General features: G+C 47.6%; 1 protein-coding gene across 5 annotated transcripts in view; it reads left to right on the top strand.

The window, feature by feature from the left end:
• The window catches only part of STAT3 (signal transducer and activator of transcription 3), a 308,823-nt gene that overhangs the window by 244,043 nt on the left and 37,278 nt on the right, over nucleotides 1–27,502 (top strand). For all 5 annotated transcript variants that reach the window (XM_063959434.1, XM_063959433.1, XM_063959430.1 and 2 more), the window contains 3 exons: nucleotides 633–680; nucleotides 3,034–3,117; nucleotides 19,114–19,212. In XM_063959434.1, the coding sequence (XP_063815504.1) occupies nucleotides 633–680; nucleotides 3,034–3,117; nucleotides 19,114–19,212 (231 nt within the window). The remainder of the gene's footprint in view (nucleotides 1–632; nucleotides 681–3,033; nucleotides 3,118–19,113; nucleotides 19,213–27,502) is intronic.

Raw genomic sequence — 27,502 nt, 5'->3', positions numbered from 1 at the left:
TTTTTCAGGAAATCCTTTTCTCTGAGCCTTGCCTGTAAGCCTATCGTTTTTATGGTGTTCTCCTTTTTAATGTTATTGTTCGGTTAATATTATCAATGTTGGAAATTTTTATTTTTTCCTCTCTTCCATTTGTTTCCTCCTTTTTCTGAGCGTTAGAGCCTGTTTAGAAAATATCTGAAGCTTGATAGCATGCTCCGTGTTATAGAGTGGACAAAGTAAAGAAATTAATTTTCTTTTTTTTTTTCTTGTGAACAAACATCTAGACCAGTGTTTTTCAACCACTGCCGTGGCACACTATTGTGCCCTGAGCAGTCTCCAGGTGTGCCCCCAGAGCTAGGCCCATCAGTGTTTTGCCGCTACTGAGAACCTGGAATGATCAATACTGGTGGGTTTAGTGGTTGAAGAGCCAGTTGTAATTTTGGGCCCGGACAGTGTTGGGCTCTTCTGGCTTTCTCAGATATGGATCAGGTGCTCAGATGCTTAAAAATGATACTTTCTTCTATGGTCTAGTTATTGTGGCCACCCACTATATGGGGTAGACATTGTAATTAAAGATGTGATATGTCCTTTAAAAAATACCCCCTTTCTGTAGCCTTCATTTCACCTTTTGGTAAATGTTTTTTTTTCTCCAGACTCTCAGGGAGCAGCGTTGTGGTAATGGTGGAAGAGCTAACTGTGATGTGAGTATAAACTTTGTAAATATGTTCACTTCCTATATAAATTAGGTGCGCTTCATAGAATAACTGATCTTGGGGAGATTTGAATTGCAGTTAAATATAGCATTACTAATCACTCTTACTGACATTTTTATGATATTAGTGACATTACCAAAGTTATTTTCTGTGTTATAGCTTCTTTCAGAATTACTACCATTTTATATACCTAACTAGCAACCCAGCTCACCTTCACATGCGAGCTGACCTGCTTAACTAAAATTGTCAATGCTTGGCTCCCTTATAGTATGTCATAGATTAATGTTTCATGTATCTAAAACTTCCTCAACAAATGCTCTATGGGATTGTGAAAACTGCATCAAAATCTGTCCAGTGCTTCTCGAGATTAGCCCAAACAGACAGATACCTACTGGGGACTTTATTTTATACTCTGTAGAGATACAGGGGTATATGCAATTCCGGGCGAATTGCGGCACTTTTTCGTCCGTTTTTAAATTCAACACAATTCGACCGTCGATTTCTGGCCGGCGGGTGCCGGAATTCGACATATTCAATAAAAAACGGATTCGACAGTCCCGCTGTCGAAAAACGGACCAATTGACGGATTTTGAATCGACTTTTCAGACTGTACAAAAAACGGTAAAAAACCCGAAAAAAAATTGCGTGGGGTCCCCCCTCCTAAGCATAACCAGCCTCGGGCTCTTTGAGCCGGTCCTGGTTGCCAAAATACGGGGGGGGAAATGACAGGGGATCCCCCGTATTTTAACAACCAGCACCAGGCTCTGCGCCTGGTCCTGGTGCAAAAAATACGGGGGGAAAAAAAAAGAGTAGGGGTCTCCCGTATTTTTTGTACCAGCTCCGGGCTCCACTAGCTGGACAGATAATGCCACAGCCGGGGGACACTTTTATACCGCTCCCTGCGGCCGTGGCATTAAATACCCAACTAGTCACCCCTGGCCGGGGTACCCTGGAGGAGTGGGGACCCCTTCAATCAAGGGGTTCCCCCCCCCCCCCCCCCTAGCCACCCAAGGACCAGGGGTGAAGCCCGAGGCTGCCTCCCCCATCCAAGGGCTGCGGATGGGGGCTGATAGCCTTGAGTGTAAGCCTCCCCCCCCCCCCCCACCGCAAGCTGGTACTTGGAGAACCACAAGTACCAGCATGCGGGGGGGAACGGGCCCGCTGGTACCTGTAGTTCTACTGCAAAAAGAAATACCCAAATATAAGTACAACTTTATTACATACATGTCGACACACACGCATACTTACCTATGTTGACACGACGTTCGGTCCACTTGTCCAAGTAGAATCCACGGGGTGTACCTGAAAATAAAATTATACTCTCCTAAATCCAGTGTCCAGTGATATTTGTAATCCACGTACTTGGCAAAATAAAAAAACGCATTTACCCGATCCACACGGACTGAAAGGGGTCCTATGTTTACACATGGGACCCCTTTCCCCGAATGCTGACACCCCCTGTGACTCCTGTCACAGAGTCCCTTCAGCCAATCGGGGAGCGCCACGTCGTGGCACTCTCCTGATTGGCTATGAGCGTCTGAGCTGTCAGATAGTGCATCGCACAGCCCCTCCATTATATTCAATTGTGGGAATTTTGCGGTCAGCGGTGAGGTCACCCGCGGTCAGCGGCTGACTCCCTTTTCTCTTACTGACTTTCTTTACTAAAATCGTCACTGCTTGGCTCCATTTTGTCATAGATAAATGTTTCATATACCTAAACCTTCCTTGACAAATGCTCTATAAAATTGGGAAAACCGCATCAAAATTCATCCAGCAGTTCTCGAGATTAGGCCGTACGGACAGACAGATGTCTAACAGAGGCTTTAATTAAAAAAAAAAAATTATATATATATATATATATATATATATATATATATATATATATATATATATATATATATATAATTAGCTATAGCTGTATTTATTAATACTTATTGTTTCAAATAAAATTAATCAGACTGAGATTTTGACCATAGAGAATTGTCTTTAAATTGGAACATACTACGCACCTCATTTTCCTTATCTATCAACACTATCCCATCCTCCTTGCGCACCACCTTCTTCAACTTTTTCACTGTTACACCAAAAGAGATACAATTGTACCCATATATCATTATCTAAACATTAAGAGGAACTTGTCTTTTCTTATCTCAGGCATTATCTTGGATTCCATAAAATATTTACAAGATGATATACAGAGCCTTCTGCGCAGATAATACACTCGACACTATGCAGAGATAACATTTTCTGTCTGATATACACTTTGCCTGTGCTAGGTACTATTCAGCAAAGATTTTTTAAAATTTTGCATGTTAACATTAAATAAAAATGTTTTCTCTAGGCATCCCTTATCGTTACTGAAGAACTTCACCTAATCACGTTTGAGACTGAAGTTTATCACCAAGGCTTGAAAATTGATCTAGAGGTATGAAACTCACTCATTCACCATAAAACTTGCGTATCTGCGGAAAATCTGTAGGCCGGTCACTGCTTATTCAAGCAGCAGAGCAGGTGTGAGTTCAAGGAGAAGTTATTCCTGTGCATGTCTAAACTGATGTTGTTTATCACTGACTGACAGGTAGTTAAATTTACCTTTTATTTCTCTAACGTCCTAGTGCATGCTGGGGACTCCGTAAGGACCATGGGGAATAGACGGGCTCCGCAGGAGACATGGGCACTTTAAGAAAGAATTTGGATTCTGGTGTGCTCTGGCTCCTCCCTCTATGTCCCTCCTCCAGACCTCAGTTTGAATCTGTGCCCCGAACGAGCTGGGTGCTACTTATTGAGCTCTCCTGAACTTGCTATAAGAAAGTATTTTGTTAGGTTTTTTATTTTCAGGGAGATCTGCTGGCAACAGACTCCCTGCATCGTGGGACTGAGGGGAGAGAAGCAGTCCTACTCTCTGAAGATAGGTCCTGCTTCTTAGGCTACTGGACACCATTAGCTCCAGAGGGATCGTACACAGGATCTCACCCTTTGTCGTCCGATCTCGGAGCCGCGCCGCCGCCCCCCCTCGCAGAGCCGGAAGACAGAAGCCGGGTGAAGGAAGCAAGAAGACTTCGAAATCGGCGGCAGAAGACTCCAGTCTTCAAACTGAGGTAGCGCACAGCACTGCAGCTGTGCGCCATTGCTCCCACACTACACCCACATACTCTGGTCACTGTAGGGTGCAGGAAGGGGGGCGCGCCCTGGGCAGCAATTAGGACCTCTTGGCAAAAGTGGGCATATATACAGTTGGGCACTGTATATATGCATGAGCCCCCGCCATTATATTATACAGAAAAGCGGGACAGAAGCCCACCGTCGAGGGGGCGGGGCTTCTTCCTCAGCACTCGCCAGCGCCATTTTCTCTCCACAGCTCCGCTGAGAGGAAGCTCCCCAGGCTCTCCCCTGCAGATTCACAGTAGAAGAGGGTAAAACGAGAGGGGGGGCACATAAATTTGGCGCAAAAACATAATATACAGCAGCTACTGGGTTAACACTAAGTTACTGTGTGATTCCTGGGACATATAGCGCTGGGGTGTGTGCTGGCATACTTTCTCTCTGTCTCTCCAAAGGGCCTTGTGGGGGAACTGTCTTCAAAAAAGAGCATCCCCTGTGTGTGTGTGGTGTGTCGGTACGCTTGTGTCGACATGTTTGACGAGGAAGGCTATGTGGAAGCAGAGCGGGAGCAAATGAATGTGGGGTCTCCACTGACGGCGCCGACCCCTGATTGGATGGATATGTGGAAGGTTTTAAATGATAATGTTAATTCCTTGCATAAAAGGTTGGATAAAGCTGAAACCTTAGGACAGTCAGGGTCTCAACCCATGCCTGATCCGATGTCGCAGAGGCCGTCAGGGTCTCAGAAGCGCCCACTATCCCAAATTGTTGACACAGATACCGACATGGATTCGGACTCCAGTGTTGATTACGATGATGCAAAGTTACAGCCTAAATTGGTTAAAGCCATCCGTTATATGATTATAGCAATGAAGGATGTGTTGCACATCACAGAGGAAACCCCAGTCCCTGACAAGAGGGTTCATATGTATGGGGAGAAAAGGCAGGAGGTGACCTTTCCCCCTTCACATGAGCTAAATGAGTTATGTGAAAAGGCTTGGGAGTCTCCAGATAAAAAAACTGCAGATTTCCAAGAGGATGCTTATGGCGTATCCCTTCCCGCCAACGGACAGGTTACGCTGGGAATCCTCCCCTAGGGTGGACAAAGCTCTAACACGCTTATCCAAGAGGGTAGCCCTGCCGTCACAGGATACGGCCACCCTAAAAGATGCTGCGGATAGAAAGCAGGAGGGTACCCTGAAGTCCATTTATACACATTCAGGTACCTTACTAAGGCCGGCAATTGCGTCGGCCTGGGTGTGTAGTGCTGTAGCAGCATGGACGGATACCTTGTCTGAGGAGCTTGATACCTTAGACAAGGATACTATATTAATGACCCTGGGGCATATAAAAGGCGCTGTCCTATATATGAGATGCTCAAAGACATTAGCCTACTGGGCTCTAGAATAAATGCAATGTCGATTTCTGCCAGAAGGGTCCTGTGGACTCTGCAATGGACAGGCGATGCCGACTCAAAAAGGCACATGGAGGTTTTACCTTACAAGGGTGAGGAACTGTTTGGGGAGGGTCTCTCGGACCTGGTCTCCACAGCTACTGCTGGAAAGTCAAATTTTTTGCCATATGTTCCCTCACAACCTAAGAAAGCACCGTATTACCAAATGCAGTCCTTTCGATCACAAAAAGGCAAGAAAGTCCGAGGTGCGTCCTTTCTTGCCAGAGGCAGGGGCAGAGGAAGGAAGCTGCACAACACAGCTAGTTCCCAGGAACAGAAGTCCTCTCCGGCTTCCACTAAATCCACCGCATGACGCTGGGGCTCCACAGGCGGAGCTAGGCCCGGTGGGGGCGTGTCTCCGAAAATTCAGCCACAAGTGGGTTCACTCCCAGGTGGATCCCTGGGCAATAGAGATTGTGTCTCAGGGATACAAGCTGGAATTCGAAGAGATGCCCCCTCACCGATACCTCAAATCGGCCCTACCAGCTTCCCCCTTAGAGAGGAAAATAGTGTTAGCTGCAATTCACAAATTGTATCTTCAGCAGGTGGTGGTCAAGGTTCCCCTCCTTCAAATTATTCGACCATGTTTGTGGTACCGAAACCGGACGGTTCGGTCAGACCCATATTAAATTTTAAATCCCTGAACATATACCTGAAAAGGTTCAAGTTCAAGATGGAATCGCTGAGAGCGGTCATTGCAAGCCTGGAAGAGGGGGATTTTATGGTGTCTCTGGACATAAAGGATTTGTGGTACAGGATTGTCATTACCAATTTCAGACGTTGCCGTTTGGTCTCTCCACGTCACCGAGAATATTTACCAAGGTGATGGCAGAAATGATGGTACTCCTGCGGAAGCAGAGGGTCACAATTATCCTATACTTGGACGATCTCCTCATAAAAGCGAGGTCAAGAGAGCAGTTACTGATCAGCGTAGCACGCTCTCTGGAAGTGTTAGGACAGCACGGCTGGATTCTGAATATTCCAAAGTCACAGTTGATTCCTACGACTCGTCTGCCCTTCCTGGGCATGATTCTGGACACAGACCTGAAGAGGGTTTATCTCCCGATGGAGAAGGCTCAGGAACTCATGACACTGGTCAGAGACCTATTAAAACCAAAAAAGGTGTCGGTGCATCACTGCACACGAGTCCTGGGAAAGATGGTGGCATCATACGAGGCCATTCCCTTCGGCAGGTTCCATGCGAGGACATTTCAATGTGATCTCCTGGACAAGTGGTCCGGATCACATCTTCAGATACATCGGTTAATCACCCTATCCCCCAGGGCCAGGGTGTCTCTCCTGTGGTGGCTGCAGAGTGCTCACCTTCTGGAGGGCCGCAGATTCGGCATTCAGGACTGGGTCCTGGTGACCACGGATGCAAGCCTCCGGGGGTGGGGGGCAGTCTCGCAGGGAAGAAATTTCCAAGGCCTGTGGTCAAGTCAGGAGACTTGCCTTCACATCAACATCCTGGAACTAAGGGCCATATACAACGCCCTACGTCAAGCGGAGTCCCTACTTCGCGAGCAACCGGTTCTGATTCAGTCAGACAACATAACCGCAGTGGCTCATGTAAACCGCCAAGGCGGCACAAGGTGCAGAGTGGCGATGGCGGAAGCCACCAGGATTCTTCGCTGGGCGGAGAATCACGTAAGTGCACTGTCAGCAGTGTTCATCCCGGGAGTGGACAACTGGGAAGCAGACTTCCTCAGCAGATAACCTGGCTGAGGAGGACCTATCGTTTGCTCACTCGGTGCTGCAGTGTCATCCGCACTCTCCCGCCCGTTTGGGAGCTTTGGTATAATCCCCATGGTCCTTACGGAGTCCCCAGCATCCACTAGGACGTTAGAGAAATTAAGATTTTACTTACCGGTAAATCTATTTCTCGTAGTCCGTAGTGGATGCTGGGCGCCCGTCCCAAGTGCGGACTTCTTCTGCAATGATTGTATATAGTTATTGCTTAAATAAGGGTTATGTTATAGTTGCATCAGGGTTTATCTGATGCTCTGTTATTGTTCATACTGTTAACTGGGTAAAGTTATCACAAGTTATACGGTGTGATTGGTGTGGCTGGTATGAGTCTTACCCTGGATTCCCAAAATCCTTTCCTTGTACTGTCAGCTCTTCCGGGCACAGTTTCTTTAACTGAGGTCTGGAGGAGGGACTTAGAGGGAGGAGCCAGAGCACACCAGAATCCAAATTCTTTCTTAAAGTGCCCATGTCTCCTGCGGAGCCAGTCTATTCCCCATGGTCCTTACGGAGTCCCCAGCATCCACTACGGACTACGAGAAATAGATTTACCGGTAAGTAAAATCTTATTTTATTATCCTACATGAATCCAAAGACTTTTAATTGGTCAGATGCTTGCATTGTAATTGTGGAAAATGGATGTGCTTGTTTTAAATGCAGTGTGTACAGGGTATTTCTCTTACGTCCTAGAGGATGCTGGGGTCCACATTGGTACCATGGGGTGTAGACGAGTCCACTAGGAGCCATTGGCACTTTAAGAGTTTGAGAGTGTGGGCTGGCTCCTCCCTCTATGCCCCGCTTACCAGACTCCGTTTAGAAAATGTGCCCGGAGGAGCCAGTCACAGCTAGGGGAGCTCCATAGGAGTTTCTTTAGTTTAGTTTAATTTTTTTCAATAGAGTTTAGGCACAGGGAGGCTGCTGGCAACAGCCTCCCTGCTTCGTTGGACTAAGGTGGGGGGAGCAGTGTCCGCCCTTCGGGGTCTGAGCCACTATCTCCGCTGACAGGACACTGAGCTCCTGAGGGGATCAAACGTTCGCTGCCACAGGGGATCGCTCACCCCAGCAGCATGCCGCCAACGCCCTTACAGAGCCAGAAGACTTCTGTGGCGAGTTAGTCACCGGCCCCCCCTGGCAAGCGGGAAACCGGTGTGAAGATGGCGGCAACAGGGTAGGGAGCGCAGTACTAACTGCGCTCCAGGGTTCAGCGGTGCTGTGAGGGGCGCCCTGAGCCAGTGCCTACACCCTACTTTGGTTGGCAAGCATGTCGGGGACCCCAGATCACCGCCAGTATATACATCAGGCCAGTATAAATTCAAACCAGAGTGGGAAACAGCGCCATGAAAGGGGGCGGAGCGTCTCCTCAGAGCGGACCCAGCATCGTTCATCGCCATCTTTCCTGCATGTGGAGATGCTGACAGGGGAGAGCTGTCCCTCCACATCAGCTCCAGCTTCCTTGTACGGTACCAGGGGGTTGTAGAAGGGGGGAGGTGGTGTAATAGACTATGTAACCTATTAAGGTGCACAGTTAGCGCTGGTAAGGGGTGTCCTTTATCTTAAAAAAGCGCTGTGTGTGGGTTGGCTCTAAACTCTGTCTCTCTTGGCATTCTTGGGGGGAAACTCTGTTTGCCATTTCCCTGTGTGTGTGTGTGTGTGTGTGTGTGTGTGTGTACTTGTTATCTCACAAAAAGCCCTGTCTAGGGACTCTGTGTCGTATACTGCAGAGGATATGTCCTCTCAGGAGGATCCCATTCCATGTAAACAGGATTGCTCTGTTTTAGCACAGATTCCTATAAGAGAACCTGAGTGGTTAACCTCTATTAAGGGTATGATCTCTCGGATTTCTACTAGGGTTGCACAGAATGAAACTGCAACTCAGGTTTTACAGAACTCTATGGCTGTTTGGTCCGGGTCGGCACCTTCAGGGCCCCCTGGCACTCACTCTCAAAAACGTGCTCTTGCCCAGATTATGCAAGATGACACACATACCGACTCTGACACGGGAGATGGTGATGGGGACGTGCTGAGGGGGGCGGCATCTCTTGCAAAAGGGGTGCAGTTGATGATTGAAGCCATTAGAGATGTGTTTAAATATTGCTGACGCAATACCTGAGCAGGTTGAGGAGGCTTACTTCACTGACCATAAGAAAGCCTTTCCTGCATCTAAGGCGTTAGATGCTATATTTGAAAAGTCTTGGGAAAACCCAGAGAAAAAAATTCCAGATCCCAAGAAAAGTCCTGGTTACATTCCCCTTCCCTGAGGAGGATGGAAAGAAATGGGAAAACCCACCCATAGTTAACGCATCTGTATCCAGATTGTCAAAGAAGGTGGTTTTACCTGTCCCGGGATCTGCCGTGTTGAAAGATCAGGCTAATGGCGAGATTGACACTACACTCAAATCCATATACACGGCTTCGGGGGCGGTACTACGGCCTACCATGGCCTGTGCATGGATTTCTAAAGCTATAGTAAAGTGTTCTGGCACGTTACTTGAGGAATTGGACACAATGGATAAAAGTGACGTTGAATTGTTCTTACGTAACATACAGGATTCTGCGGGATTTATGGTGGAATCCATGAAAGAACTGGGTTCGATGGCTGTAGGGATATCTTCCGAGTCTCTCGGCTCGTAGAGGACTCTGGCAGTGCTAATGGTCTGTCGACACGGAATCCAGGAAAGGTGTGGAGAACCTACCCTACACAGGTCAAGCTCTATTTGGGGAAGCGCTAGATGCGTGGATTTCCATGGCAACTTTTCTTCCTTCTGCTGCGCCTGCTACGAAGAAACACTTTTCCTTTCGGATTCCTAAATCACCTTCTTTAGAGGAGGGCTGGCAAAATCAAAAAAACCTTCTGGTACATCAAAATCCTCAGCATGACGGTGGATCCACACGGCCTAAAGGAAGGACCGGTGGGGGCGAGGCTCAGAAGGTTCAGTCACGTTTGTGTGGCATCGGGCCTCGACCCCTGGGTGCAAGATATTGTGTCCTAGGGGTACAGGCTGAAATTCAAGAGCTATCGCCTCACCGTTTCTTCAAATCTTTGCTGGCAGACAGGGCTATCCTACTGGAAGCCATCCAAAAATTGGTAGGGTCACAGGTCATTGTCCCAGTTCCACCTCATATGCGCAATAAGGGTTACTATTCAAACCTTTTCGTGGTACCGAAACCGGATGGTTCGGTCAGGCCCATTTTGAACTTAAAATTGCTAAACCCCTTTCTGAGGGAGTGCAAATTCAAAATGGAGTCTCTGAGGGCAGTGATATCAGGTCTGGAGGAGGGGAAATTCCTGGTATCCCTGGATATCAAGGATGCGTACCTCCACATTCCGATTTGGCTGCCGCAACAAGCTTTTCTCCGATTCACACTGTTGGACAGTCATTTTCAGTTCCAGGCCCTGCCATTCGGCCTGTCCACAGCACCGAGGGTATTCACCAAGGTGATGGCGGAGATGATGGTTCTCCTCCGCACACAGGGGGTGAACATAATTCCGTATCTGGACGATCTGCTGATTAAAGCTGTTAAAGTCCATTGTTCTCACGACCCACCTACTCGGGGAGCACGGTTGGATCCTGAATCTTCCAAAATCACATTTGGAGCCAACCAGGAGGTTGTCCTTTCTGGGAATGATCCTCGTCAAGTGCAGAGGGTGCTTCTCCCGGAGGAAAAAGCGTTGGTGATACAAGCAATGGTCTGGGATGTCCTGAAGCCAACCCGGGTTTCGGTTCATCAGTACATTCAACTTCTGGGGAAGATGGTGACCTCTTACGAGGCTCTGCAGTACGGGAGGTTTCATGCTCGACCCTTCCAACTGGATCTCCTGGACAAATGGTCGGGATCTCATCTGCACATGCACCACAGAATCAGTCTGTCGCCAAAGGCCAGGATTTCACTCTTCTGGTGGCTACAATTACCTCACCTTCTGGAGGGCCGCAGGTTCGGGATTCAGGACTGGATACTTCTAACCACAGATGTAAGTCTCCGTGGTTGGGGCGCAGTCACTCAAGGGGAGACCTTCCAAGGACGGTGGTCAAGTCTGGAAGCCGGCCTACCTATTAACATTCTGGAACTAAGAGAGCAGTCTACAACTGTCTTCTCCAATCTGCTCATCTTCTGCGAGATCGATCCATTCAAGTGCAGACCGACAATGTAACGACGGTGGCTTATATAAACCGACAGGGTGGAACGAAGAGCAGAGCTGCAATGTCAGAGGTAACAAAAATCATCCTCTGGGCAGAAAAACACGCGTTGGCACTGTCGGCAATCTTCATTCCGGTAGTAGACAACTGGGAAGCGGACTTCCTCAGCAGACATGATCTCCATCCAGGAGAGTGGGGACTCCATCCGGTGGTAACAGATCTTTGGGGTGTACCTCAAATAGACATGATGGCCTCTCATCTCAACAAGAAGCTTCGGCGGTATTCCAGGTCGAGGGACCCACAAGCCGTGGCGGTGGGCGCCCTAGTGACTCCGTGGGTGTTCAAGTCGGTGGACGCGTTTCCTCCACTTCCACTTATTCCCAGAGTTCTAAAGCTCATGAGGAGAACAAAAGTTCAGGCAATCCTCATTGCTCCAGACTGGCCAAGAAGGGCTTGGTATGCGGATCTCCTGGATCTACTGCTGGAAGAGCCAAGGCCTCTTCCTCTTCGGGAGGACCTGCTGCAGCAGGGGCCGTTCCCTTATCAAGACTTACTGCAGCTACGTTTGAGTGCATGGAGATTTAACACCAGATATTAGCTCGGAGGGGCATTCCGACCAAGGTTATTCCTACCCTGATACAGGCTAGGAAAGGAGTAATGTCTAAACATTACCATTGTATTTGGGAAAAAATATGTATCTTGGTGCGAGTCCAAAAAATTTCCTACGGTGGAATTTCAACTGGGACGGTTTCTCCTCTTACTGCAAGCAGGTGTGGATATGGGCCTCAGGTTGGGATCCGTAAAGGTCCAGATTTCAGCCATATCCATTTTCTTCCAGAAACAAATGGCTTCCCTCCCTGAGGTTCAGACTTTCCTGAAAGGGGTTCTGCACATCCAGCCTCTCTTTGTGCCGCCTACGGCGCCCTGGGATCTTAACGTGGTGTTACAGTTCCTCCAATCGGATTGGTTCGAGCCTCTACCAGAGATTGAGGTCAAGTTTCTCAAGTGGAAGGCTTTCACTTTGTTGGCCTTAGCTTCTGCTAGACATGTGTCGGAGCTGGGGGCTTTGTCTTGCAGGAGCCCCTACTTGATCTTCCATGAAGATAGAGCTGAGCTCCGGACACCTCCGCAGTTCCTTCCGTAGGTTGTGTCTGCATTTCATATCAACCAACCTATTGTGGTGCCAGTTTCTACTGACTTCTCAGTTTCATCAAAGTCCTTGGATGTTGTAAGGGCTCTGAAAATCTATGTGAAGAGGACTGCTCGTCACAGAAAATCGGACTCTGTTTGCCCTGTATGATCCTAAGAAACTTGGGTGTCCTGCATCTAAGCAGGCCATCTCTCGCTGGGTCAGGTTCACTATCCAGCATGCATATTCTACGGCAAGATTGCCGTGTCCTACGTCTGTTAAGGCCCACTCTACTCGTAAGTTGGGTTCTTCCTGGGTGACTGGCCGGGGTGCTTTGCCGAGCGGCTATTTGGTCTGGGTCGAACACGTTTGCAAAGTTTTACAAGTTCGATACTTTGGCCTCTGAGGACCTGAAGTTCAGTCAATCAGTTCTGCAGGAGCCTCTGCGCTCTCCCTCCTGTTCTGGGAGCTTTGGTACATCCCCATGGTACTAATGTGGACCCCAGCATCCTCTAGGAAGTAAGAGAAAATAGGATTTTAATTGCCTACCCTGGGGAGCCTGTTTACCTCAGAAAAGCTGGCTAGTGGGACTAAAAGTGCCTAGGCACAGTCCAAAACCCCAGCCAGGATAAATAAATGTATATTTAAGCGGGACGAAGCGCGCCATTATGGGGGCCGAGCTTCTTCCTCACTGCTCACTCGGTGCCATTTCCTCCTCCGCACAAGCAGCGCTGGTCCTTCCTCACAAGCAGCAAGTACCAGGGGCATAAGAAAACGGGAGGGGGGGGGGGGCAGAATTAATAGATAAATTTAGCGCTGCAGCTGTGGGGCACTTGAGGGTGTTTTCAGACCTGCATTTTGGCGCTGGGGTGTGAGCTGGCTTTTTCCCTTTGTGTTCCCTGACGGGCTTTGATTTGGGTGCTGTTTTCAGTGGACGACATGTCTGAGACAGATTATTCCTCTCGGGAATAATTTATTGGGGACACCAAATGTTTTGGGGGTGGCCCTGTCGGCACCGCCGACTGGTTATCTACTTTGAATGCTTTAAATGCTAATGTCACTCTTTTAAATCAAAAGTTTGATCAGTCTGAATCTCAAATCCAGGTGTGGATGAGATCAATGGAGGACGCTTTATTGCAGGTCCAGGGCCCTCCGGGGTCGCTCAAACGTGGTGTTGACCAATTAGTTGACACAGATACCGACACAGACTCTGAGGCTGATGTTGACTATGCTGATTCCAGATTAGATCCTAAATTAGCGAAGAGTATTCAGTATGAGTGTAGCTGTTAAAGACATATTACATATTGATGAGGACCCTATTACACCTGAAACGAGGGTCCTTATTTACAAGGAAAAGAGACGCTCGGTTGCTTTTCCTCCATGTTTTGAACTAAATTACCTCTTTGATAGCATTTGGAACAACCCTGATAAAAAATTTCTAATTCCTAAGCGGATCAAGGTAAGGCGTAAGCCTTTCCCACGGCTGATAGGGAAAAGTGGGAAACACCACCCACAGTTGACAAGGCCCTAGCGCGCTTGTCTAAACAGGTAGCCCTCCCTGTGGCTCAGTCGACGACCCTTAAGGAGCCGGCTGATCGTAAACAGGAGGCTACTTTGAAAGCTATTTTTACAACCATGGGGACGCAGCTTTAGGCCTCTTATTGCGTCAGCGTGGGTAAGTAGCGCTATTGAAAAATGGGCTGAAAGTTTGTCTTCTGATTTGGATAATCTTGATAGGGATAGCATCCTAGTGACGCTTGGTTATATCAGGGACGCGGCTGCGTACTTGAAAGAGGCTGCAAGAGATGCTGGCCTCCTGTGTGCTAAGGCTAATGCTATGTCAGTTGCGGCTAGGCGAGCGCTTTGGACTCACCAGTGGAATGCTGACGCTGATTCCAAGAAAAATATGGAGTCCCTTCCATTTAAGCGAGGTGAACTTTTTGGCGATGGCCTTACTGATTTGGTATCGGCGGCCACAGCGGGTAAGTCAACCTATTTACCTTATGTTCCTGCGCAACAAAAGAAACCACACTATCAAATGCAGTCCTTTCGGCCCAACAAGTATAAAAGAGGCCGAGGAAATTTCTTCCTTGCTACCAGAGGTAGAGGAAGGGGCAAGAGAACACCCGCCTCCTCGGGTTTCCAGGAGCAGAAGTACTCCCCGGCTTCTGCCAAATCCACCGCATGACGCCAGGTCTTCCCTACAGGAGACCGCACCGGTGGGGGTACCTCTAAAGCTCTTCAGTCAGGTCTGGGTTTGTTCAAACCTAGACCCTTGGGTGTTGCAGATTGTGACCCAAGGGTACAAATGGAGTTTCAAGACGTTCCCCCTCGCCGTTTTTTCAAATCAACCTTACCAGCTTCTCTTCCAGACAGAGTTCTAGTCTTTGGAGCAATACAGAAATTGTGTCAAAATCAGGTTGTGGTCCCGGTTCCCCTGGCACAGCAAGGGTTTTTTTTTTATTCAAGCCTGTTTGTGGTACCAAAGCCGGATGGCTCGGTAAGACCAATCCTCAACCTGAAATCTCTTAATTTTTTCCTGAAGAAATTCAAATTCAAGGTGGAGTCTCTCAGAGCGGTGATCTCCAGTCTGGAGGAGGGGGAATTCATGGTATCATTGGACATAAAGGATGCATACCTTCATGTCCCCATCTATCCCCCTCATCAAAGGTACCTCAGGTTTGCAATCCAGGATACTCATTACCAGTTTCAGACGTTGCCGTTTGGCCTGTCCATGGCTTCGAGGATTTTCACAAAAGTCGTGGTAGAGATGATGGTTCTCCTCCGCAAGCGAGGAGTTACAATTATCCCATACTTGGACGATCTCCTGATAAAGGCGAGATCCAAAGACAAGTTGGTACAGGACATTGCACTGTCCCTATCGATTCTGCAACAGCACGGCTGGATCTTAAACTTGCCGAAATCACAGTTAATCCCAACAACCCGGTTGGCATGTTTAGGTATGATTCTGGACACAGTCCAGCAGAGAGTGTTCCTTCCTATGGAGAAAGCTCTGGAAATTCAGAGTTTGGTAAAACTCATTCTGAAACCAACAACAGTCTCCATTCATCAATGCATTCGGTTGCTGGGGAAGATGGTAGCGGCATACGAAGCCCTCCAGTTTGGGAGGTTCCATGCCAGAATGTTTCAGTGGGACCTGTTGGATAAGTGTCCGGATCCCACCTTCATATGCACCGGAGAATAATTCTATCTCCCAACACCAGAATCTCACTCATGTGGTGGCTCCACAGCTCTCACCTCTTAGAGGGATGCAGGTTCGGGATCCAGGACTGGATCCTAGTGAACACGGATGCAAGTCTCCGAGGTTGGGGAGCAGTCACACAAGGGGTGACCTTCCAAGAAAGATGGTCAGGTCCAGAGACTCATCTTCACATAAACGTTCTGGAGCTAAGGGCCATTTACAACGGCCTTCTGCAAGCGGAGCATCTTCTTCGAAACCGGTCTGTCCTGATCCAGTCGGACAATGTGACAGCAGTAGCATACATAAACCGCCAAGGCGGCACAGAGCAGGACAGCCATGGCAGAGGCCACAAAGATTCTCCGCTGGGCAGAGACACATGCAAGCGCTCTGTCAGCAATATTCTTTCCGGGGGTGGACAACTGGGAAGCAGACTTCCTCAGCAGACACGATCTACATCCAGGAGAGTGGAGCCTCCATCAAGAGGTCTTCACACTAGTGACAAGTCTTTGGGGGGGGTTCCCCACATAGATATGATAGCGTCTCACCTCAACAGAAAGCTTCTGAAGTATTGTTCCAGGTCCAGGGACCCTCAGGCGGCGGCAGTGGATGCACTGACGTCACCTTGGGTGTTTCCGTCGGTGTACATTTTCCCTCCGCTTCCTCTCATCCCAAAGGTTCTGAGAATTCTAAGAAAAACAAAGATTCCAGCGCTCCTTATAGTTCCAGACTGGCCAAGGAGAATTTGGTACCCGGATCTTCAGGCGTTACTGGTCGAAGATCCCTGGCCTCTTCCTCTTCGCGAGGATCTGCTACGACAGGGGCCGTTCGTCTATCAAGACTTACAGCGGCTACGTTTGACGGCATGGCGGTTGAACGCCAGATTTTAGGCCGAAAGGGTATTCCCAGTGAAGTCATCCCTACCCTTATTCTTGCTAGGAAGGGTGTGACGTCAAAGCACTATCACTGTATTTGGAGGAAATATGTTTCCTGGTGCGAGTCCAAGAAAGCTCCTGTGGAGATGTTTGACCTTGGACGGTTTCTCCTTTTTCTACAAAATGGAGTGGTTGCGGGCCTTAAATTAGGCTCCATTAAGGTGCAGATTTCTGCCTTGTCAATTTTCTTTCAGAAACAATTGGCCTCACTTCCTGAGGTGCAGACCTTCGTAAAAGGGGTCCTGCACATACAACCTCCCTTTGTGCCCCCTGTGGCACCTTGGGACCTTAATGTGGTATTGACATTCCTTCAATCACATTGGTTTGAACCTTTACGTGAAGTGGAATTTAAATTCCTTACGTGGAAGGTTGTCATTTTGTTGGCATTGGCATCCGCAAGGCGGGTGTCTGAGTTAGCGGCCTTGTCTCACAAGAGCCCTTATTTGATCTTCCATGAAGATAGAGCAGAGTTGAGAACTCGGCAACAATTTCTGCCAAAGTTGGTTTCCTCTTTTCATATTAACCAACCTATTGTGGTGCCAGTGGCTACTGGCACTTTGGCTGAGTAAAAGTCTCTAGATGTGGTCAGAGCTTTGAAAATTTATGTCGCCAGAACGGCTCCAGTTAGGAAATCAGAGTCTCTGTTTATCCTGTATGCTCCCAATAAGATTGGGTGTCCTGCTTCCAAGCAGACCATTGCCCGCTGGATATGTCAAACGATTCAGCTGGCTCATTCCACGGCAGGTTTGCTGTTGCCGAAATCGGTGAAGGCCCATTCCACTAGGAAGGTGGGCTCGTCCTGGGCGGCTGCCCGGGGTGTCTCAGTATTGCAACTTTGCCGAGCTGCTACTTGGTCGGGGTCAAACACGTCTGCTAAGTTTTACTAGTTTGATACCTTGGCAGATGAGGACCTTAAGTTTGGTCAATCGGTGCTGCAGAGTCATCCGCACTCTCCCGCCCGCTATAGAGCTTTGGTATAAACCCCATGGTTCTTTTGGTGTTCCCAACATCCTCTAGGACGAAATAGAAAATAGGATTTTAATACCTACCGGTAAATCCTTTTCTAGGAGTCCGTAGAGGATGTTGGGCGCCCGTTCCAGTGCGTACTGTATCTGCAGTTTAGTTCTGGTTGCACACAGGTTGTGTTATGGTTTCTTCAGCTTGTTGCTGAATTTTGTTCATGTCCGTTGACATGTGTTCAGTTGAATGCCATGTTATTCGGCATGTTTCTGGCGTGAGCTGGTATAATGCTCACCTTGTTTGTTAATTCCTTTCCTCGGAATGTCCGTCTCTCCGGGCACAGTTCCAAACTGAGTCTGGGGAGGAGCCAGGTCACGCCCCTTTGAAAGTCTTAAAGTGCCCATGTCTCCTGCGGATCCCGTCTATACCCCATGGTTCTTTTGGTGTTCCCAACATCCTCTACGGACTCATAGAAGAGGATTTACCAGTAGGTATTAAAATCCTATTTTTGTCAACCACACTAGGGAACAAACATATTGCATGCATTATGGGGAGATATTATATTTGAACTTTTCAGTTTGGTCAGCAGACATTGAATGCCTAGACATTGAGCATCTAAAGGTGCATACACACTGGGTGTTTTTGCCCAGCCTGTATGCACAGCGATGATCGCTGACATTGCTGGGCTGAAAAGCTCTCAGTGCATACACACTGAGCGCTTTTCCCCCCTGCCAAGCGATGTCAGCGGGGGTGAGCGGCTTTTCATAGCAGGACGCTATGGAAAGCGGCTCACCCTGCCGTTCATCTACTGGTAATACCAGTAGATGAACGGCGGCTGCCAGCGATTAAGCGTAACCGCGCATCGGCGCGCTCATCGCCGGGGCATACACACTGGACGGCTTTGAGCTGAAAGCAGCTCAAAACACCAAAAGTGAGCTGCTTTCAGCTCAAAATCGCCCGGTGTGTATGGGCCTTTATAGGCACGTGAAACTGTACTACATGTAAAGAATTATTCTGTGTTTAAAGGAAAATGGCACTATTCTCGCTATTGGGTTTTCAGTGTAAGCTTACTGTCCTTTCTTACCAAGTTTTTATTGGCATAGTCCTCATCCTACACAGATGTAAATGTGTGTTAAGTTTAGAAAGTGTGGGTAAGTATATGTATTAAAATGTAATATCCAATCATCTGGATGTGTTCCACTACTTTTTTATATGGAGGTCAGTTGCGCTTAAATGTGACATCTTTCCCAATATGTGTAATGACTTGGCAGTACTGACGTAAAGTACAACTGTGTCCTGAAAATCGTGAATCAGTATGTGCTTGCTGAAACCAATGTCCAATACGTCACTGGTTCTTAGGCTTTATATATTATGGCAGCCAACAAAATTGCTGCTTCACATACAGAGAGGTATTTCAAGCCTTCTGAAAAGTGGAGAAGTTGCCCATGCAAACCAACCAGCTTCTACCTATCGTTTTAAAGAATATACTAGATAGAAGCTATCTTGAAACTGATTGGTTGCTTTGGGCAACCTCTCAACGTTTCCACTCATTAGATGGCTTAATACATCTCTCCTCTAGTGAGTGTTCAGTCACATAGATACTGCCTGTAGTTGCGGCAGTCTCCTAAGAATTGGCCCAGTGTAAAACTGTACTGTATGTTTAACGTTGTCATAAGGTAATATGACCGCTAGCAACTGTGATGACACATTATATTGTAGTGGCTAAACGTATTACTTTTTCTTTTTTTGTTTCACCTTCAGACTCATTCATTACCAGTTGTTGTGATATCCAACATCTGTCAGATGCCAAATGCTTGGGCATCTATTCTGTGGTATAACATGCTTACCAACAACCCAAAGGTAAAGTCATTTTGTCATATTTGTAATGGTATCGAATTTTCATACAGTTAATTAAGAAGGCTTACATGCATGCTTCAATTGAACAATAACACATTCAGTAAACTGAAGCTCAGGTTTTTATACCTCACATTATATTTTCCTGTCTACATCCCAGTGTCTGAGCCCTGTACATGAATTTACTCTTCTCTCACAAAGTGGATATGGGTTCCCTGTCTCCACATAATGCAAACATAGGAGGGAGTGAAACGATGGAGGATGAGGAATTTAAACCGCATTCTCTTTACTGTCCTTACTCCTGCCCACTCTGCTCTTCTACTGACCACTGTCATTACTGCTCTGGTCACCTTTTCTTACTCCTGCTTCTAAAGTGGGTACACACTAATAGATATATCTGCAGATATATCTATGGACGAATCGGGCAGTGTGCTGTACACACTGGCCACCTTTTCTTACTCCTGCTTCTAAAGGTGGGTACACACTAATAGATATATCTGCAGATCAATTGATCTGCAGATATATCTATGGATGGATCGGGCAGTGTGCCGTACACACTGGCCGACGGTCCCGCGATATATCGGCCGATTTACGGGCCTTAAGATTTCTCCCATTCTTCCCCTCTACTCAGAAACTTACTCCCATAATCTTTGTACCAGTCTCTACACCTTCAAATAAGCCCTTAAGACTCTGCTCTTAAAGCTTATTTCTGTTTCATCCATGTGGGGGACACTGCGCTCTTACTGATGGGGTTAGAGTTTGTGAGAAGAGAGCTTGGCACAGAACCTATAAAAACTACCTCCTCCCCCCTCTAACCCCTCCCATCTCCAGCCTGACCAGCAGATTACCTCAGTTTTAGTTTTGTGCCTGAGGCATACAGGCACAGATTTGTTGGACTATAGATTTTAGTTAGGTTTCTTTTGTTTGTTTTACAGGTGACAAGTATAATATGAGTGGGGTTAGTTAGTTAAGGACTTTCCCACTCTACCAAGCCTCTAAGAAGTCACCATACTACTTAGTCACTGGGGCTTACTTGATTCAGGTACTGATATCTGAGGAGGCAATTTCCAGGTAGGACAGCCACAACCTGCCTGGGCAGTGTTGGGCTGTTATTACAAGTATTACAAGTTACAACAAAATTATATGTATGCTGTATCTGTGTATAAGGCGCATGTGTATTTTCACACTTCACTTTAAGGAGCGGACCTTTTACCTTCTCAGAGCTGACTTTGCGGTTTAGTCCTGCTGCTGCCGCTCGTTTCACCCCGGGGCCGCGACCCTCAGTTCGGGTGTGGAAGTCCCTTTCCTGAAGGGGATGGTACACAGAGGTCCATTTCCTGAAGGGGGGCGGTAGCCACGGCGGGACACAGGAGGAAGGCGGCGTCTTCTCTCCTTAGACTTTCCGCCCAGCCGCGTCTTCCCGCCCGCCTTTCTCAATATGTGGGGACGGGACTGAGCCGCGGACGCCATCTTCTCAACGCTGCCTGAAGGGACACCGCTGGGGGTGCTGCGCTGCACATAGCTCATTTACACAGAGAATCCAGCGTCTCTCCCTGTTTAGTACAGGCGGGCAGCAGCAAAAATAGCAAGTATAACAGTGCCCTGTATTGTTGTACAGCTGTTTCATATGTTGTGGAGTTAGTTTATCTAAGCTCTAAGTTTTTATTACTCACTCTGATTTATGCAGGTGGAGTACACATCATTACAACACATAATTAGAGGGAAATATTTTATAAGTTTAACTCTCTATAGAACCACTGTCTTTATATTTACTTCTTGTTTACTTAATAGGCCACTGATTTAACAGAGAATGGCCAGTAAACCGGACAAATCTGCTAAAGGGAAAGCAGGCTCAGCTGTGTATTTTGCTTGTTCTCAGTGTGGCTTCACACGGATCCCGGTTCTCTCTGCACTGCATGCTCCGTGACACCTGTTGTAGAGCAGCCTAGTGGGTCTACAGATCAGTCTATTCTTCTGTGGGCCAGGAACATGGCCGATGCCATTGCTGATTTGCGTCAGTCCTAGTTAAGTACTGATTCCAGTCAACCTGCTGAGAAGCCTCCATGGGCAAGATATATAGGCAAGAGTCTATTAAAGTACACTGGCAAAAAAATTTGAAAGAACCTTGGCTTAAGCTGGATTCACGCTCTCAGGCTCCTAAAAAAAATAATTAAGATTTCTATATCTTTTTGCAGAAGCGGACACACAATTCTGGGAAACTGCTCCGAAGGTGGATGCTCCTATTTCTCATTTGGCGAAGGCTACAGTAATCCCTTCGGTACAATCAGTGATGTTGAAAGATCCAACGGATAGGAAGATTGAGGCGATTCTTAAATCCATTTTTGCCTTATCGGGTATTTCTCTAGCATCCATAAGGGATATTGGGGACAGAATTAGTACGATGGGGTATAGATGGGTCCAAAGGCGGTCTCCTCCCCTCTATACCTCCTCCCACAGGTCAGTTTAGAAAAAAGTGCCCTCAGAAGAGGATGCACACTCTGCAAGCTACAGAGTTTTTCTTCAATTTCTTTTAAACTTTTATTTCTTTCGGTATGCTTTTTGGGCAACAGTATACCTGCACTGTGGGAGTTAGGGGGGGGAGGGGCCGGTCACTGGCCTCTTGAGGTGCAGAGCCGCTTCCCTGCTGCAGGACCACCGTCCTGAGGGGCTGTTTGTTCAGCGGGGCATGGCGCCTTGGCTGCTGCAGCATGCTGCACACCCCTAATGCTGCCTGAAGGTGATCATCGGTGGGGAGTACACATCGGGGACCCTGCTACGGGGGTCCCCCAGTTCACTGTGTAGCAAAAGCGTGTGGGAGGGACCCGCTTTGATCCCTGCGTGAGACTGGCTTGCTATAGATTGTAAGCTTGCGAGCAGGGCCTTCTTACCTCTGACTGTCTGTTTTTACCCAGTTTTGTTCTATTACTGTTGTTCTAATTGTAAAGGGCAACGGAATATGCTGCGCTATATAAGTATATAAGAAACTGTAAATAAATAAATAAAATAATTACGTGACGCCAAGCATTTATGTGAGGTTACTAACATTTAGGAGACCTGGCCAGTATAAAAAATACACAGTAGCTCCGGTCCCATAGCGGGGGGCGGAGCTACATCAGAGCGGGCTAAGCGACATTTTGGGAACTTACTCTGCATAAGCAGCAGCAGCCTCACACAGCTCCTCGATAACTGTCACACGCTGAGTCACTGGTACAGAGTGTAGAGGGGGAGAGCTGCCGTTTTGTGCACAAATATCATCCCTCTGAGGAATTTTTCATTAGACATACTCACTGTTTGTATAAAACGCTGACAGCCTCACTGGGGCTATGGTAGCACTGGGTGCGCTGGTGTCTTCTCTCCTGTGTCTCTTCTCACATGCAATAGGGCAGGCTTGTATTGTGTTTCAGGCTGTGTTGTATGTGTTTTGTACCTGTTTTTCTTTTCACAATGGTAAAACAGAAGTTATACAGTGCGTGTAATGCTAGATTTTCCCCTACCTCATCTGACTCCATATCATGTGAGCAATGTAGTCAGTCATCACAAAATGCTGATAATGTGGGGGAGAGTCCAGAGCCCTCCTGGCTGGGGGCTATCAAAACTATGATGTCTGATATGTCATCTCAACTCACTGCAAATGCCAATAAAACTCAGGAACTTGCAACAAGCAGTGGCAAATCTAGCTGCAAAACATCCCCCACTGTCCACTACAGGTGCACAAAAACGTGCTTTACCTCCACTTCTATCAGATACTGATGATGATCTACAGGATGATGTGGACCCCATAAGTGGGGACTCCACCCCTACACGGGTATTGAACCCCTTATATTGGCTATACGGGATGTGTTAAAGCTCCCTCTGGAGGATGCTACTAATCAAGTAATTTTTCCTCCCACAAGACAAACTGAGAGTCACTTTTCCTGATTCTAAAGAATTGGATGATTTATTTATATTAGCCTGGAAAAATCCAGATAAAAAATATTCGTTGTCCAAAGGGTTTTTAAATACCTTCCCATTTGCCCCTGAAGGCAGGAAATCCTGGGAAGAATCTCCAGCAGTAGACTGCTCAATCTCTCGCCTTTCTAAAAAGGCTGTGCCTCCCTGCTCCAGGCTCTTTTACGGTAAAGGACCCGGGGATAGAAAAATAGAGACCACTCTGAAATCTATCTACACTTCTGCATCTGTAGCTCAGAAGAGGCCGGTCATTGCTGGTTGCTGGATGACTCATGCCATTCATACATGGGCTACTCAGATTCAAAAGGGCCTTTCAGGGGATATGACCTTGGTTACTACTGTAACTTTCCTAAAACACATTCAGGACACGGCAAGAGTCCTCTGTGACTCCCTTACAGAGTGGCAATATTAATTTTAGGACCACTGCTATGGCTGTGTTGGTACACAGAGCCCTATGGTTGCGTCAGTGTATTGCAGGCGCTGACTCCAAATGTAATGTGGAATCTCTTCCCTTCACAGGTGAATGGCTCTTCGGAGGTGAATTGGACGCATGGATTTCCAAAGCTACTGCTGGGAAATCCACGTTTCTGCCTTCAGGGGATCCGCCTATTAGACGTTGCTACCCGGGACGTCTACTCAGTCCTTTCGATCCTCCAGATTTCGATCTAGGGCCCGGGTGCCTCGAATGCAGCTAGAGGCTCCAGAGGTAAGCCTAAGAAACCAGCCGTTGCTGGCTCTCAGGACCAGAGCACAAGTTCAGCTTCCGCTAAGACTTCAGCATGACGGTGCCCACGCACCCCGAGGGGATCTCGTGGTGGGAGTTCAATTACGTTACTACAGCCACATCTGGGACTGTTCCTGCCAAGATGCCTGGGTAAGGGACCTTATCTCTCAGGGTTACAAGCTGGAGTTAGACGGTGCTCCTCCACAACGATTTTTCAAATCTGGCTTGCCAGCTACTAATCTACTACTGGCCATCGACACGTTGGTCCAGTCCCAGGTCATTGTTCCAATACCCTGCTACAACAAGGACAAGGTTACTACACCAGTCTGTTTGTAGTGCCAAAACCAGACCGGTCTGTGAGACCCATTTTGAATCTGAAGTCCTTGAATCCTTACCTGAAGGTTTTCAAATTCAAGATGGAATCTTTGAGAGCGGTGATCGCGGGCCTGGAACAACAGGAATTCCACGTGTCCTTGGCTATCAAGGACGCCTACCTGCATATACCGATTTGGCTTCCTCATCAGGCCTATCTACGACTCGCCCTACTGAACGATCAGTACCTGTTTCGGGCATTGCCCTTCAGCCTGTCTACAGCTCCGAGTGTGTTCACGAAGGTGATGCCGGAAATGATGATCCAGCTCAGCGTCCAGGGGGTCAACATTGTCCCTTACCTGGACGATCTTCTCCTAAAAGCAAGTTCCAGGAAGCTTCTATTGCTTCATATAGATCACACTATCCAACTTCTGTCTCACTACGGGTGGATCCTCAATCTACGGAAGTCTCAACTCGAACAGTCTCAATGGCTCCTGTTTCTGGGTATGATCCTGGATACTGTAGCTCAAAGAGTTTCTCCCAGAAGACAAGGTGAGAACACAAGAGATGGTTCGCATGGTTCTCCATCCTGCTCAAGTTTCCATTCATCTTTGCGTAAAGTTGTTGGGAAAAATGGTGATACAGTTCGGCAGGTTCCATGCCAGACTTTTCCAATTGGACATCCTGAATAAGTAGTCCGGTTCACATACGCAGATGCACCGAATGATTCAGCTGTCACCTCAGGCCAGGATTTCGCTCCTGTGGTGGTTGCAGTCTACCAACCTGCTGGAAGGTTGATGTTTCGGTGTTCAGCAGGGTTGCACCCTCCTCACGACGGATGCAAGTCTACGAGGATGGGGAGCCGTCACCCAGGGGGTGCAGTTCCAGGGCAGGTGGTCTGCCCAAGAGGCACTACTCCCGATCAACATTCTGTAACTACGGGCGATATACAGTGCTATGCTTCAGGCCTCCTCTCTGCTCAGGGATCAGGCGATCCAGGTTCAGTCTGACAACGCCACGGCAGTGGCATACATCAGTCGACAAGGATGGACAAAAAGCAAGGCCTGCATGTGAGAAGTGTAAAAAATACTTCTCTGGGTGGAAAGAAATGCCAAGAGCACTGTCCGCAATTTTCATTTCTGGAGTAGACAACTGGGAAGCGGACTTCCCGAGTTGCCACGACCTCCACCCGGGGGAGTGGGGATTACATCCTCTGGTGTTTCAACAGATTGTCGATTGCTACTGCTCGCGAACCAGGGACCCTCAGGTGAGTGCAGTGGATGCACGGACGTCACCTTGGCCTTACCGGCTGGTCTACCTATTCCCTCTGATCCCGTTGATCGCAAGGGTGCTCCAACGGATCAGACATAACAGAATCCAAACAATCCTGATTGCGCTGGATTGGCCCTGAAGGGCGTGGTTTGCAACTCTTCTGGACATGTCCATAGGACACCCGTGGCCTCTGCCGCTAAGAAAGGATCTTCTTCAGCAAGGACTGTTCGTCTACCTGGATTTACGGCCGCTTCGTTTGACGGTATGGAAGTTGAGCGGAACATCCTAGCTCTCAAAGGTAGAAAATCTGTGACGTCAAAACACTATCCTCGTATCTGGAGGAGATATGTCTCTTGGTGCGAGGAATGCACGTATCCGCCTGCGGAGTTTCACTTGGGATATTTCCTTATAGCTACGTGATAGAGCCACCAATGAGCTATAATTACTGAAGTATATGCTACAACAAATGTTTAGAGACACTGTGTGCAGAATTGGTACACGTTGGTCCCACATGTATATGCACAAATTATGAATACAGAATAGAATTTTTACCGCTAATTTACAGTGACTGCTGGACACAGTGATATACCTTTCTATCATTTGAATAAAGATATCTTAATAAATAAGGATCCAATTGTGCAGTCATTAATCTGCGGCAAGGTTTGAGGTATTGCTGCACACACTTAAGAACCAGAAATTGTACGAATACAATCAAGACACATAGGAGGATTTGTTATCATTTTTTATTTTATTGTATGTAATGTTTGTAATTGTTCTCATGATTTTTCACATTCTCAGGTATTTTAATCAAATGAAATTAAAAGTTAAATTTTAAACACACTCACTCTTTTCCTTAAAGTGCGCCAACAAAGAGACCATTCTTTCCTCTCTCTAGTACTTCTCTTAGTTTCCTGCAGGCTGGTGTTGAAAAAGGCTTACGTCTGGGTTCCGTTAAATTCCAGATTTCAGCTCTTTCGATTTTCTTTAAGAAGAAATTTGCTATGTTAGACCTTCTTACAAGGGGTGCTCCACATACAACCTCCCTTTGTGCCGCCCACGGCACCCTGGGCTTTGGATGTAGTGTTGCAATTTCTACAGTCCTCCTGGTTTGAGTCTCTGATGACAGTAGAAGACAGGTACCTCACATGGAAGACAGTGATTTTGTTGGCCCTGGCTTCTGCTAGACGCGTTTCAGAATTGGGGGCCTTATCATGTAAAAGTCCCTACTTGGTCTTTTACGAGGACATAGCGGAGCTCCGGACTAGACAGCAGGTCCTGCTGAAGTTTGTCTCCGCATTCCATCTGAATCAACCTATTGTGGTTCCTTCATGTTCTGACATTTCAGCTCCTCCGGAGTCTTTGGATGTGGTGAGCGCTTTGAAGATCTATGTCAAACGCACAGCTCTGGTCAGGAAGACTGATTCCTTGTTCGTGCTCTATGATGCGCAGTAAAAGGGTTGTCCTACTTCAAAGCAGTCCATTGCTCGTTGGATTAGACTTACTATCGAACTGGCCTATGTGTTGTCAGCCTTACCTGTTCCTCAGTCTCTGAAGGCCCACTCTACAAGATCGGTGGGCTCTTCCTGGGCGGCTGCCCGCGGAGTCTCGGCCTTACGACTATGCCGAGCTGTTACCTTGTCTGGAAACAACACTTTTGTGAAAGTCTACAAATTTGATACCCTAGCCAAGGAGGATACCCAGTTTGGACAGGTGGTGCTGCAGCATTCTCCGCATGTTCCTGCCCGTTCTGGAAGCTTTGGGACATCCCCATCATACTAATTCTGTTCCCAATATTCCTTATGGACTACTAGAAAAGGATTTACTAGTAGGTATTTAAAATCCTATTTTCTCTGCGTCAAGTCCTCGCTAGCGCCTGGGTCCTTAAGCCCGTAGACGAATGGCTAGCTCGAGTGGTATCTGGCATTCAGTCTGATGACCCATTGGAGGCTATTCTGCTATCTGAACAAATTTCTAAGGCTCTCGCTTATGTTGGTGTGGCCTTGTTGGACTCTGACTCGCTACAGTCACGTGCATCTGCTC

This window comes from Pseudophryne corroboree, chromosome 3 (genome assembly GCF_028390025.1).
Source record: "Pseudophryne corroboree isolate aPseCor3 chromosome 3, aPseCor3.hap2, whole genome shotgun sequence".
Classification (NCBI taxonomy): Eukaryota; Metazoa; Chordata; class Amphibia; order Anura; family Myobatrachidae; genus Pseudophryne; species Pseudophryne corroboree.
This window is presented reverse-complemented; position numbering and strand designations above follow the sequence as displayed.